Here is a 14,250-nt window from a genome sequence, read left to right on the forward strand (position 1 = left end):
GTGTAGATGATGGGTCACCAAAGCTGAAAACTTGAAACACTTCAGAGGTTGGAGAGTGCCTTTTTTGATCAGATCAGCTTTCTCCAGCCTATCCAGGTGGTTCAGCCTGTCCGAGAGTATCTCTCAACAGTTCTTAAAACAGAAAATCTTGGGGAGGGCAGACCTAGTGATCCCGATCTGTTTGAGCAAACTCTCAAATCTATTAAGTGATCTGCTTCCCAAGTTTAAAAGAATCTCCCTGCAGAATAGAAAATTTTAACTTCCTTTAGAATATCCGGACTTTTAAGGAGTTTCAGTAAGGATGGAGAAAATTGCTTGCACAGAAAGTTGTTCTGTTACTGTTGCTGATTCACAAATATTCATAGGTAAGATGGTATAGAACATACCATGGTCAACATGAGGATCAGGGCTATTTGGAATTTCAGTCATACAGTAGGCCTTAGAGGATACTGTCATCTGTTGGATAATACAAGCTTACATTTTTATTATGCCGTTGTATTGAGAAGTTGTGAACAACTTGCTGTTATCTCCTTAAATTTTTTTTTCTCCTCTGGAAAAGGAATAATTCACAATTATTTGAATATATCTGGTATGAGACCTACGGAATTAATGGAAAAATAATGAATTGAAAAATACACGCTCTGTTAAAAAAATCAAATAAGACAATGAATATTATGTGGCTCAGATAGCAAATACCACACAGCAAGTATTATGTTTGTCTCATTCTTATGTTATTGAAGATAGGTCCAAGGAAATACAGTTGAAAACAATCACAATATCTGAGAACCTACTGTGGTATTTATAAACCCAGGAGCTGTGACCAAGACTGTTCGTCTTATGATTAGCACCTTCCTAAGAATGCTAATTCAGAACCCTAAGTGAACTAGGACCAGTACTGGTTGATCCTGAATGTTATGCTACTCATTTCTTCGTGTTCCTTTTTCCCTATTTAAATGATATAATCAGAGTGTCTGCTCTTTAGGACTGATATCTAGTATGAGGGAAAACAGACATTTGGATTTTTAATATAATTGGCAGGAGGTTTCTTTCTGCATCCAAATTTTGTATAGGCTTTACTAAGAAAAACAGAGTATGATAAAATCAGGAGAAGAGAGATAAATAAATCATAAGACTATAATCTAACTCAGAAAGAAGACATGCATGAATAGTTTTGCTAAGATTTATATGTAAGATAAAGGTTGAGATTCTCAAAAGAACTTAAACAGGATGCTTTATCAATATTTCAATGTGGAGTGTTTCATTATGCATTGTATAATTGGCAATACTGGTTCCCCTGAGTTATTAAGCCATAAGAAGAGCCAAGTCAGAAATTATTAGAGTGGAATAATAATATATGCCTCTCTGAATTTCAGGTTGTATTCAATGCGTTTAGAAACCCGGGTTTTAGTACAATAGGTCTGGATGACATAAACCTAACAAATGGAATCTGTAGTGAGAGTCCTTATCCAGAACCAACTTTGGTTCCTACACCTCCACCAGAGCTTCCTAGTAAGTAAACCCATTGTGTGTATTCCCTAAGTCATGAATCTATCTTGTCTCAGCTTATTGCTTTTATCTCAGCCTAATAGTATTTCAATGGAAAATCAAAGTAAAAATAAAGACCATGAGAAAAACTGTATCTAGCCAGTGATGTGTTATAATGAATTCACAAATATTCACTCATTTTAAGGTTGTCAATCGTACTTAAAATATGATTTAGTAATTTAAAAATATATTTATTTTTAATAAATTTAGTAATTTTTCTCTTAAATTTAGTGACAGTACTAACTTTTATTTCATTCTCATTAAAATGCAAACTCCAGTGCCACATTGGTGGAGATGCATGGAGTCTACTCTCTTGGGGGAAGAGCTGCTGAGGTTCTAGTTGCCTTTTTAGGAAGGATTTGAAAATCATAACAGCTCAGTTAAGACTGAAACACTCTGCCTTAGCTAGGGTTTCTATTGCTGTGAGAGACACCACGACCCTGACCACTCTTATAAAGGAAAATGTTTAATTGTGATGGAAGCTTAGAGTTTCAGAGGTTTAGTCCATTATCATCATGGCAGGGAGCGTGGTGAGTGGGAGTATGGTGGCATGCAGGTACACAGGGTGCCGAAGAATTCTACATCTTTCAGGCAACAGGAAGTGAACTGAAACACTGGCTGGTATCTTGAGCATATGCGAAACCTCAAAGCCCACCTACCTCTACAGTGAGACACTTCCTCCACAAGGCCATACCTAATCCAACAAAGCCACAATTCCTAAAAGTGCCACTCCCTTTGGTGGCCATTTTCTCTCAAACCACCACACACCCCAACTCTATTTTGGAATAACTTGATAGCAAATATTAAATCCAAACTTTTACCAGACATCCCTAATGAATGGGGAATGTTTACATCCTGAAATGATGCTTTGACAAGGCTTTGGAATACCCTCCCTTGGCAGCACCATAGCTGAGCAATAACTGAGATTTCCAATCCTACCATAGCTTTTAATTCAAAAGAACAAAATGGAACGTATGCCTACTTTTCTTAGGTCAAATTGAAAAGCTGTAATTTCAAAGAAACCTTATTACCATTCATCTTATTCATGTCTGAAGAAGCACACCCTATTATAAGACCATGGCATTTGACGGACCATAAAAGGATAATCACAGATAAAGATACTGATATAACACAGCTCCTGTCTTTTAGGATATTCTCAGTGCAGTGGTATGTTTTGAGGCATACCCTCAGTCTTGTGATCATGGGAATCTGAGAGAGCCAAGGGGAGTATTTTGTGATATATCTGAACACTCAAACACAGAATTTCCTCTTCTCCTTTTATCTGAAACACTTAAAATACCCAGAAAAGCATATATTTTTCTACATTAAAACTTCAATCTAAAACAAAACAAAACAAACAAATGAAAAGCAAAAGACCCTGGCAAAAGAACACAGTGGACAAAGGCATTTGCAACCTAACCTGTTGACCTGAGTTTAATTCATGGGATCCACATGAAGGAGAGAACTGACTCCCATAGTTATCCTCTGACCCTCACAAGCTTGCTATGGAATGCATACACACACACACACACACACACACACACACACACACACACAAACACATGCGCGCACACACAGTTACACATGGACAGACAAACACACTAAACGCATCTGTTTTTTGTTTGTTTTGTTTAGTTTTGCTTTTGTTTTAAGAAGCAGGTTTTTTTTCAGCTACATGACTTTAACAAGCCCAAAGTCCTCTAGAAAAAAATGATTGATATTTGACATCTTTTTAAAAATGAGCTGCTACTAAATAAAGATGTGGTTTCTACAGGCCTCATGCTGCCATCTTGAATATTCACTATATTCCTAACAAAAGGCTAGTGTTCACTCTCCTTGCACACTGAAATGTTTGAATATTTCTTCAGTGATGCAGCATTCCCATCATTCATTTAAGGCATAGATATCCACTCTGCAAATGACACTGCCAAAGAGACCTAAGAAGTATCAGCACAGGTGGTTTTTTGAAAATTTTAACATGACAGGAAAACAAATATTTTAAACAGTGTACTATTCATGGTTAATGTGTGAAGTGGACAAGATTTAATTAAGGAAATGTATGAATAAATGAGGCACTCAGAAATCTGAAAGAGAGGGGGGAGGAACCCTGATGAACAGACAGTAAAATACTGCTATAAAGTCCACTAAAGGCAGAAGTTTTGTTTTTTTCCAGTGCTGGGGATGGACTTCACGTCTTCTGAGACTAAGCAGATTCACAAGTGTACTTCTCAGCACCAATGTCTATCATTCTAGCCTTGCTGTAATTCACTGTATCTGCCTGGTTTCTAGTGTCACATGAATCAGTAACCAGTAAATATTAATAAATATGCACCAAGAATTCTTTTGCTATCCTGATATTTTGTCATATTCTTCTTCTGGCCATTGAAACTAGATTTTTGGGTTAATACCAATATGAATGCAGTAATTTGGGCTTTGTGGCATTTGAATATGGCAGTACTCTTACATTCTGTGTGGTTCCTCTAAATTTATAGCATAACACATTTTTATGCACAATTTTATGCATAAGTGAATTCTTAAAATCACTACTAGTTTGATGAGTATTTCTGTTTCCACAGTACAATCTCAGATGCTCCATATTTAAAATATTAGACAAATTACATTTCTTAAATTTTAAAATCTAAGGTAACTTTTATATTATCACACATAAAATAATGATTGCACCTTTGTTGTCCATGTTAAAATCAATATTATGTGTACCATCATCATATCTATTCTAGTCAGTAAAAGAAAAGTCACAATATCTCAGTGCACAGAAGCTTAGCATCTGTGCATGTTTTAGCACTGGGGAAATTATACTGTTAGAATAACCCATGGGATTTTAAGATATAAATTTAGAATTTGCCCAGAACGTGTTTGTTCCACTTTCTAAGTGGTTCACTTTGAGCCAATGTTTAGCACAGCGGAAATGTTAATTACCGTCCAACACATCCTGAACAATTTCTTTCTAATGCCTTTTGCAGATGGGTCAATAGAAGTCCTATCTGTGCATAGCTATTCTGATTCCAGATCACTGAGTTGTTTAAGCAAAAATAAAAGGAAACCATGGTTGACTGGCTAAAACCTTTCTCTTTCTCTTTACAGAGTAGTTAAATAAGAAATCTCAGACAAGTGGTTGAATAATCAGACCGTGTACCTACTCGGTTCCTGAGAATATTGTTGGTTCTAGTTTTCTGAATATTCACAGCTGCAGGGATTCATCAACCATGTCACTTTAGTCTCTGTTCCATCAACTTCAGGATGGTGCCTGTGATGTTGATACAATTAATTTCAATAAGAGTTCTCTACCTGAAGAAGTTTACAAAAGCTAATATTCTGTTAAACAAACATCATATTAATTTGAAAACCAATTCTGAGACTCTCTCACAAAGTAGAGTATGTGTAAGCAAAAAGAATTCAGCACTCAGCTCCTGGGTAATTTCTGAGATTCTCAACTAATTAAGAAAAACTGGCTTTAGCCATTTTAATATTCCAAGGGTTTTTTCCTCTATCATTTCCTGATATAAGTAAGCCATTTTTTATTTCTTAACACACAGTGAGTTAGTTTGAAAAAAGTTACTAAACAACTTGACAAATTCTCCATATGGGAATCAGTCTGCATTTATGCTTTCTTAGCCTTTCCCTACAGACCAGAAATCTGTGGTGTTTGTCCAACTTAATATTCAACCCCTAGCACACACAGGTCTTAACTGCATTAATAGAATCCTTCACCAAAGAACTTTTTCGTACTCTCTTTTGTTTTCATTGCTTTACCTTTACAACAACTAGCCTCATTTAGTGTTATCATTGGTTAACTTTATTTTAAGAACAAATAAAATTTAATATTCACGAATAAATATTTAAACCAATTAGTCACAAGTTTGATGAAAATATATACATTATGAATAGCTACAAAAATGTCTTAAAACTACTAATTTTTAAAAGTTGGACCCCAAATTCTCACAGGAGATGTAATTTCAGATTAGGACCTAAACTTATTACCGTGTTCAATATAATATTAAAAATTTATTGTGTATTACTAAAATAATAGATAATAATTGAGAATACTAAAATTAATTTCATCTAAATTCAATGTGATTTATTGTTTCTCAAGTTACATATATTATTTCCCCCATAAATAAGTAACAGTCAAAAGCCTATCAGTAATTGAAATTATGTCATTTCTTATCTTGTTTTTTTTCCACGTGTTTAATTCAAACATTCTATGAGAGAGTTGAGCTCTCCTCTTTGCCACCTCTGGGATACACCTCCCTATGGACACAAACCTTATAAATGTCAGCTTTAAATAGAGGTTACAAGCAGAATCTCTTAAGGACATAACTCCATCTATGAAAACTCCCTTAGAGAATGCTGCATAAACACATCATGGGTACAGTAGAGATTTCTATGGCATAAAAAGAGATTAATCAAATTACAAACATTTGAAATAACAGCACCTAGGAATATTAAAAGTGAGAATCCAACTCTGTCAATGAACAGACCCTCCAAGCCAGTTAGGATGTTTTGCTCCCATTGTATGTACCTAACAGCATAGTATGAGTGCAGTTTCTAGAGTCATGCCTCATCAGTCTATGGAACTTCCCATAAGAATCATGTGCATACAACAAACCTATGAATACATAAAACATATTCACACAGACATACGTGCACACATATCCACATTTAAGCAGATAAACACAAACACATATAGTTAAACTTTCATGAACTCGCACAAGCACATTTACACATACATGCATACACAAGTACATACACACATTCACATGCACATGTGCACACCTAAGAACTGAAACACAGTGAGCACAGGTAAACATGTGCATGCACGCATATATATACACACATCCACAAATACACATTTGCAAGTTCACATATAAGTATACATATACTCATAGTACATACAAACAAACACATTCACACTTATGAATATAAACTATAGAGATTTAAGCTCAAATATATTGTACACATGCCTGCATCTGTACTAACCCAAATATACAGTGATTAACACATACCCATTCTCATCTGCACACAGACAAATATGTTATGTACAAATGCAGACAAATTTATACTATACCCATTCACATAACACACACATATACAAATACACATATTCATACACAAACACACAGTCATACACTTGTGTTTTCACACTCTCATAAATGCACACACATGCACACATGCTTATGCATAGAAACCACACAAATGCAAAGACATGGACATACACATAGAATCTCACATACACAGACATACATGCACATGCTCAGAAGATGTTCAAGTGGTTTAGGTAAAGAAGACTAATGATATGTATAGAAAATTATTAGAAAGTCAATAAAATCTTAAACTGTTTTATATTTGTTTATAATTAGTAAAAAGAAATCATACATTCAGTAGACTAGAATGTTAGTATACCTAATCATAGAACTAGAAGATATAGGCTCTATTTTATAATAAAATTTAACTAAACCCTGGGAATCTCAACTATGACAAAATGTTGAGCAACATATCTAACAAGAAAAGAAAACTAAGATTTGTTGTTTTGTTGCACTTTTTCTTTGGAAAGGTTGTGTGTATACTCTCATGTAATATAGGAAGGTTGAATTCCAGATCCTTCTGCTTCCATAGTCTAAGATCTTGGATCACAGGTGTGCACGAGCATGATTTCCTCAGAATTTTAAACAGGAAGAGAAAGTGTTGCTCCTCCCTTCCTGACTACCACACACTTCAATGTTGAGCATCATTTCCACCCAATACCTTAACAATAAAAGATCAAAAAGTCTATATTGCTAGATCAGTGACATACCAGCACTGACTCTACTTCTAGATGGTAGCAGGGATGGCATTTTTCTCTTATAAATATTCACATTTTTCTGCAGATATGATTTTCTCTTACGTACTTAACAAATATTTCCATTGGTCAAATAAATATGGGCAATCGTAAACACTATTATAATCTTTTGAAACTTATAAAGGAAGTAAGAATATAAAGCTTTTGGGAACTTTTCTACTAAAAACACCAATGTACTAACATGTTTCCCTAACAACTTATACAGTTTGTAAAATCAATCTGTCAAAACTAGCATTCTAGGAAATGTGTTTTTACAATGTTTGGCATCTAAGAAAATATCTGTGGAATAGGCATGGTGTTGCTAATAACTGTTTCTTAATCCATTTTAGCTGACTGCGGAGGACCTTTTGAATTATGGGAGCCAAACACAACATTCAGTTCTCCCAACTTTCCAGATATCTACCCTAATCAAGCTTTCTGTGAGTCTTTTCTTGCTCAGCTTATCAAGGAAAAATGTATATAACAAGGTTATGCCCCTCATGAATAGAGAAATAGATTATGAATTTGTCAAAATGGACACAGTAGCATGCCTACTATGAAATATTATTACTTCTTTGTTAATTATTTCCTTCATATTTGACAGTATTTGTAATTTTGTTTCCCCTGCCTTGCTTTCCTCCCTCCAAACCCTTCCCTGTTTCTTTTAGATTTCTGGCCTACTTTTCATTGCAAAGTTTTAAGTGAGCCAAAGCAATGGTGTTCACTATTCATGGTTTCAATCTAGTCTCACAATCGTTCTTCATAGCACTTTTTACTACTGTAATTCCAGAATAAAAACATGAAAGTTATGCCCTTGATGCAGTCACACTTGCTCTAGATATTTTCCTCATCACTTTCCTAGCTCACGCATAATCCCTGGAGTATGTACAGCAAACTTGCAGTTTCATAGAGCAAAGTCAACGCAATACCTTCACACTTAGAAAACACATACTAGACTTGATGAAGAATACAGCCAGAGGAATATGTTTAGACTCCTAGAACCAATAAGAGAATAATGCAGGCTGATGAAATATCTAAATTTAGAGAAAGCAACCTACAAAACATTGTACAAAAGTTATCTCTGGGCTAGTGTAATTACATAGAGAGACTCATGACAGTTATCTGAAAACTGTGTAATCTGCATTACAAATCCACATTCTCCATCCTGTTTTACAAAGATTGCAATTCAGGAGGCATGGTCTGGGAAATAGCCATGTTTTACTCGTGTTCATGCCTAGGTAGGACTCAACTGCAGTACTGAGGCAGTTCCATGAACAGAACAATGACAATGAACGGGAGATTTTAAAATGTGAGGCTCTCTTCACAAAGAGATCTGTGTAACAATTTCAAGGCAAATAGATGTCATTAGGTCAAATGAATAGGTAGACATTAGTCTAACATGATCTGAATGTGGAAGCAAAGATTATCCTCTGGGATACACATTCCATGCTGAAGACAACATGCAATCACATCTTTTGCATGGAGATTTTAAAAATCTAATTCTTAGTCACTGCTTTATTTTTGAGATTATATAATGTGAATTTTTGCATAAATTTACCGTTACATTTCCTCCTTCCAGACACTCTAATAGACCCCTTTTTACTCTCTTTCAAATTTAAGGCTTTTTTTAATGAATTGTTGTTTCATACATATATAAATGTGTGATTGTTATATACAACATTAAACTGATAGATATATCAGATATATCATTATAATGTTCTTTGTATGTTTTCATTTTCAGTGTTAACCATTTAATCTTGGACAACTAACTGGTGCACTTTTCTCCTCTACTCAGCCTACTCTTTAGGTGTCCTTAGTTCTTTTTTTCACCCAATGTTCGCTAAGAACTTTACTTATCGAATAAGCAAGGTTATTGTCTGGACAGATATTATGATCAAGGGCCAGGCATTGCAAAAGATTATGATGCCATTAAAATAGGAGTAAAATAAGGCATTGTAGAGGGACATCAAAGGACCCTTCACAGACTAATCAAAAAAATTGGGCTTTCATGGCTCTTTAAGGAAAACTCAATAACTGTAGTTGATTAAGTAGGTAGTATGAAGAAATTTTGCTCTATGTTATGAGACTTGAAATTTTGTCAAGTAAAGATGCTTACCACTATGTCTCATGTTCTTTATTTGATTCTTAGCATGTCAATAGTGGAAGGGTAGAACTATTGTAGCAAGCTATTTTCTGTGCACTGTGTCTTCCCCCAATCTCTCTCTTTCTCTCTCTTTCTCTCTCTTTCTCTCTCTCTCTCTCTCTCTCTCTCTCTCTCTCTCTCTCTCATACACACACATACAAAATGCAAACAAAAATAAAGAAATTTAAGTGAATTAAAGTAGATTCTTAATACCTATTGATATTCTTAAACTGCACTACAGTATTAATTGGCTACTTAAAGCCAATAAAAGTATTTTATTTTGTATAAAATAAATTTAATAATAATGAGTTTATATCAAATTTTATTTAACACATATTTAAGATCTAACCAATGTATTACTTTTCCTAGCTCAAAACAAAATAAATCAATGAAAATAAATAAGACTGTGGATACTTAGTAGAGACACAAAGATATAGGCTGTAAATTAATCATCATTATTTATTATTTTCAAGGTGTATGGAATTTAAATGCACAGAAGGGAAAAAATATCCAACTTCATTTTCAAGAGTTTGAGTTGGAAAGCATCAATGATGTGGTTGAAGTGAGAGATGGGGGAGAAATTGACTCCTTACTCTTAGGTAAGACTGAAATTTGAGTCTTCTGAAAGTTGTGTAACTCAAGACACTTGATGCACAGAGACAGCATGTGGGAGCAGATGTCAGAACTTTACAACTGGCAAATGAATATATGGGAGCAAAGTCACATGTTGGATATTTCTGGCTCATTGAAAATAGATTCTTTTCATACACTGTATTCTGATCATGATCTTTTCTCTGCCAAGTCCTCCCAGAGAATTTTGGGTATTCTTATGGGACATCTTTGCAATGGTGACACGATATACTCTTCTAGAATATTTGTTGTTAATCAGGATTTTAAGCCATTTTATTTTATATTTTGACATAGTTTTGCTTATTATTGTTTGTAGCAGCATCTACCTCTTAACAGCTTAGAAAAATACAAAAGTTAACCAATATTTATTTTTCACTGTTTCTGTTGGTTATTACTTTTTATTATACATGAGAAATATTTTTGTCTGGATAACAAAATACATGTTAGCATATTTAAAAGTTATTAACCAAACATATGATTATACTATATCATTTAAACATTACTTTTTAAGAAAGAACTAGCTTTTGGTAAGGTAAATTAAATATTAAATTAGGAAGATGGTTAAATGTTCAACTGGGAAGTATGAACTAACTATAGTTTCTCACCACAGAAAGTGTTTTATCTAACTGTATTTGTGACTTAATTCATGATAAGTATAAATTCTGGCCTGAAGATCTTTAAATCAGGGAACTATTATATAAAAATTGCGTGTGACAAGTGAAGGAAGATTCACCATGAGAATCTAACCTCAAAAGACTAGCATAATAGTGACAATTCCCCAGACATACCAGCAAAATCCCACAAAGTTGTAGAGCAGAGCTTTTTGGAAGGAATTGTCAGAGCTACACACTGACTAAATCAGCAATGAAATCCTTTGGGGACCAGAAAGACTTCTTGGGGAACATTCAACTGGATCAGTATATACATTTGTCAACAAATTTTAAATGGTTGCTTTATTTCATTTTCAGTTAAAAGTGTTCCTATTAAAAAAATACTACTTACATGATCAAGGAAAATATTAATTTATTATTTTACTTATAATTATTCACATAAATAAACAGAATAAGATCTGATAAACAAGAATCATAGAAGGGTATCTAAATTATATTGTAATTTTCAGATAGACATTGTCTTGTAAGAGACCACTTGTTTGTTCCCAGCTGCTAAGCCCAAAATAACTGCAGAGAAACTGTATTATTTAAATCACTGCTTGGCCAATCACTTAAGTGTATTGCTAACTAGCTCTTACATATACAATTAACTGATTTTCTTTATTTTTTATTTTACCATGAGGCTAGTGGCCTACCGACAAGGTTCTAGCTGGCAGTTTACATCTTTCCTCGCTGGTGGATCCATAGCTTCTCATTGACTACGCTTTCTTTCTCCCAGCATTCAGTTCAATTTTCCCAGCCTAGCTCTACTCTACGCAATCACAGGCCAAAACAGTTTCTTTATTCATTAGTCAATAAAAGAAACACATATACAGGACTTCCCACACCAAAACTGTTTTGTTTCAGAAGTGTTTTTCTACTTCTAATAGATAAAACAGTTAAGAATCAGCATCTAAACTCTTAGACTGTGAGCTTAATTTTGGTGAGTCATGCTGCATTTAGTCCTTCCTCTAGAAGATGGAAATAAAATTCTTCAGGTATTGCTGAGATTCAAACACCTCACCGTCTCTTTTCCCCTGCGGGCAGCTGTGTACACAGGGCCTGGCCCTGTGAAGGACGTGTTCTCCACCACCAACAGGATGACTGTGCTTTTCATCACAAGCACAATGACGGCAAGCAGGGGCTTCAAAGCAAATTTCACTACTGGATATTACTTGGGCATCCCAGGTAAGAAATAGTGCACACCTCAGCACAGTTATACGAACAAACCAAGGAGGGTGAAACCCCTTTCAAGAGCAAATCTCATTGTACATGCTTGCATTCTGATATACTATTTTGTCTTTCTCAGAGTAGTGTAGGTTTTTGTCTTTCCTTTTTCTATATGTAATGGTTATGTGAGTTTCTTCACAGGAGGAATCCACAACATTTTTTGCATATCAAGTACTTCTCTATTAAGAACCTTGCCTTCTATTCACTGAAGTAAAAATTAAAAATGAGGTTCAAAGTAAAGTAGTTGGCTCTGTGAGGAGAGAATTTTCTCTTTTCCGAGATCTTGCCAAGAGACAAGGAGGGAGATGAGCTACTGAACTGCTGGACGCCAGAGACACCCAATTAAAAAATTAAACATCATTAACTTGTTAGAGACAGCCAGAATAAAACAACTGCAGTGGAGGAGCTTAACACTGAATGCTGCTGGCATTTAAGCCTGCTTATTGTGTACTTTATCAAATCCCTAACCTTAACAGTAGGAAAAAGCAAAGCACTGTAACAAACACATGTACAGCGAGAGAGAAAGAGAACACACAGAGACAGCAGAGACAGACAGGTTTAGAGAGGGATGCGCAAAGTATGTATGTATTCCCATATATATGTTATTTTAATTTTTTGAATTATTTGTCCTTGTGATTCTACATGGGTTCTGACTTACTTTGTGCTGACCTACTCCTCAGTACATTTTTCTCTGATACAAATCATCCTTCATTCATATGAATCCTAGAGAGGGGGAATTTTTCCATGATTGCTTTCTTCTAGATTATTATCTAAGGCTATCCTGTTGTGTGGTTAAATGATGCTTATATCTGTTTCTCTACTGCTCACAGTTGGCTTGAAATTGTTGACCTTGTCCCAGGAAGTAGCCTGCTTTCAGCTTTATGGTCATTCTCTAGCCCCAACAACAAGCCACAAAATTAATTATGAAAGCTACTTAGGAAGGGTTGGCTTTAAACCCAATCAACTAATCTCCCATCTGATTTAGAAGCAGCTGTTTTTGACTTAGAAACAGTGATATAAATCAAACAAAAAAGCAATTACTGAGATTAGCAAACTGTATGTGTGTATGCATATATATATACATATAATGTGTCTTTGTTTTGTATGTATTTAAAATATACATATATATACATACATAAGTCTGGCATACCGTGGTACCTGTCTTTATTAGGAGTAGGCTACTTTTTTTTTCCAGAGGAAATTGTTTATTTCACCTTATAATTCCTAGTTCATCATACAGAGAAAACAAGGAGGGAAACTGGAGGCAGGATCTGATGCAGAGGCTGTGGAGGAGTGAGGCTTACTGGCTTGACTAAGTATTAACCATATGTAGACATATTTGTTGTCAGATGAGCATACTTATATATTAAGTGTTTTAAAGTATCTAGATTGGATAAATCCAGAGAATGACTTTTCCACCCCAGACAAAAGCAATTTGTCCACATAAGCGGCTATCCATCACTGTGCTCAGAAACCTGAGAAGTCAATTTAAAAGAGGAAGAATTTGCTTGTTTTCAGGTTTCTGAGACTTCAGACAGTCAGTCCACAGTCCTTGCCACTTGGATTCTGAGCCCATAAGAAGGAAGAATGTGGTGTTTGTGGAAGCATGCAGTAGTGACTACTTAATTTATGATGGAAAGGCAAAATGGAGAATGATGGAGAGATGGAGAGACGGTGGAAGGGAGTGAGAGTGAGGAGGAGACTCCTAAAACAAGATACAACACCAGTTCACTGTTTCCCTTAGCTAAGCTCTAGTACCTAAAATTTCCAGAACCTTCCAAAGAAGAATCACTAGCTAGAGATCAACCTACACAATACCTGAGTTCAAGGGGCAAATAGAGAAAGAGCCCTTCACAGCCAGTGTTGGAGGCACAGCCTGCTTTATCTGAGGAATGAAAATGGCTCCACTCCCCTGTCTCCTCACCTCTGGGCTTCTGTAAAATGGGACAATAATAAAATGAATTAAAGTATAATAAGATAAAGCAAAAACTGCTCATTGGAATAGTAAAAAACAAACACAAAAAAAAAAAGACCCAAGAAAGACACAAAGACCAGAATTTAAAAGTCCGTCTATCTCTTTCGTGGCATGTTAAGTTCCAGACAAGCCTGAACCATAAGGGATTTTTTTTTTCTAATGGAGGGAAGAGACAGTAGCAGGGAAAGAGGAGAGACTAAGATTCTATGAAGTCAGAGTTGATATTAAAATATAACTTACG

The 14,250-nt window shown here is 35.1% G+C and overlaps 1 protein-coding gene across 1 annotated transcript in view; it reads left to right on the top strand.

The window, feature by feature from the left end:
• The window catches only part of Tmprss15 (transmembrane serine protease 15), a 107,305-nt gene that overhangs the window by 52,372 nt on the left and 40,683 nt on the right, over positions 1–14,250 (top strand). The window contains exons 16-19 of the mRNA XM_005360611.1: positions 1,374–1,509; positions 7,732–7,821; positions 9,998–10,123; positions 11,852–11,992. Of these exons, the coding sequence (XP_005360668.1) occupies positions 1,374–1,509; positions 7,732–7,821; positions 9,998–10,123; positions 11,852–11,992 (493 nt within the window). The remainder of the gene's footprint in view (positions 1–1,373; positions 1,510–7,731; positions 7,822–9,997; positions 10,124–11,851; positions 11,993–14,250) is intronic.

Source organism: Microtus ochrogaster, linkage group LG3 (genome assembly GCF_000317375.1).
Source record: "Microtus ochrogaster isolate Prairie Vole_2 linkage group LG3, MicOch1.0, whole genome shotgun sequence".
NCBI lineage: Eukaryota > Metazoa > Chordata > Mammalia > Rodentia > Cricetidae > Microtus > Microtus ochrogaster.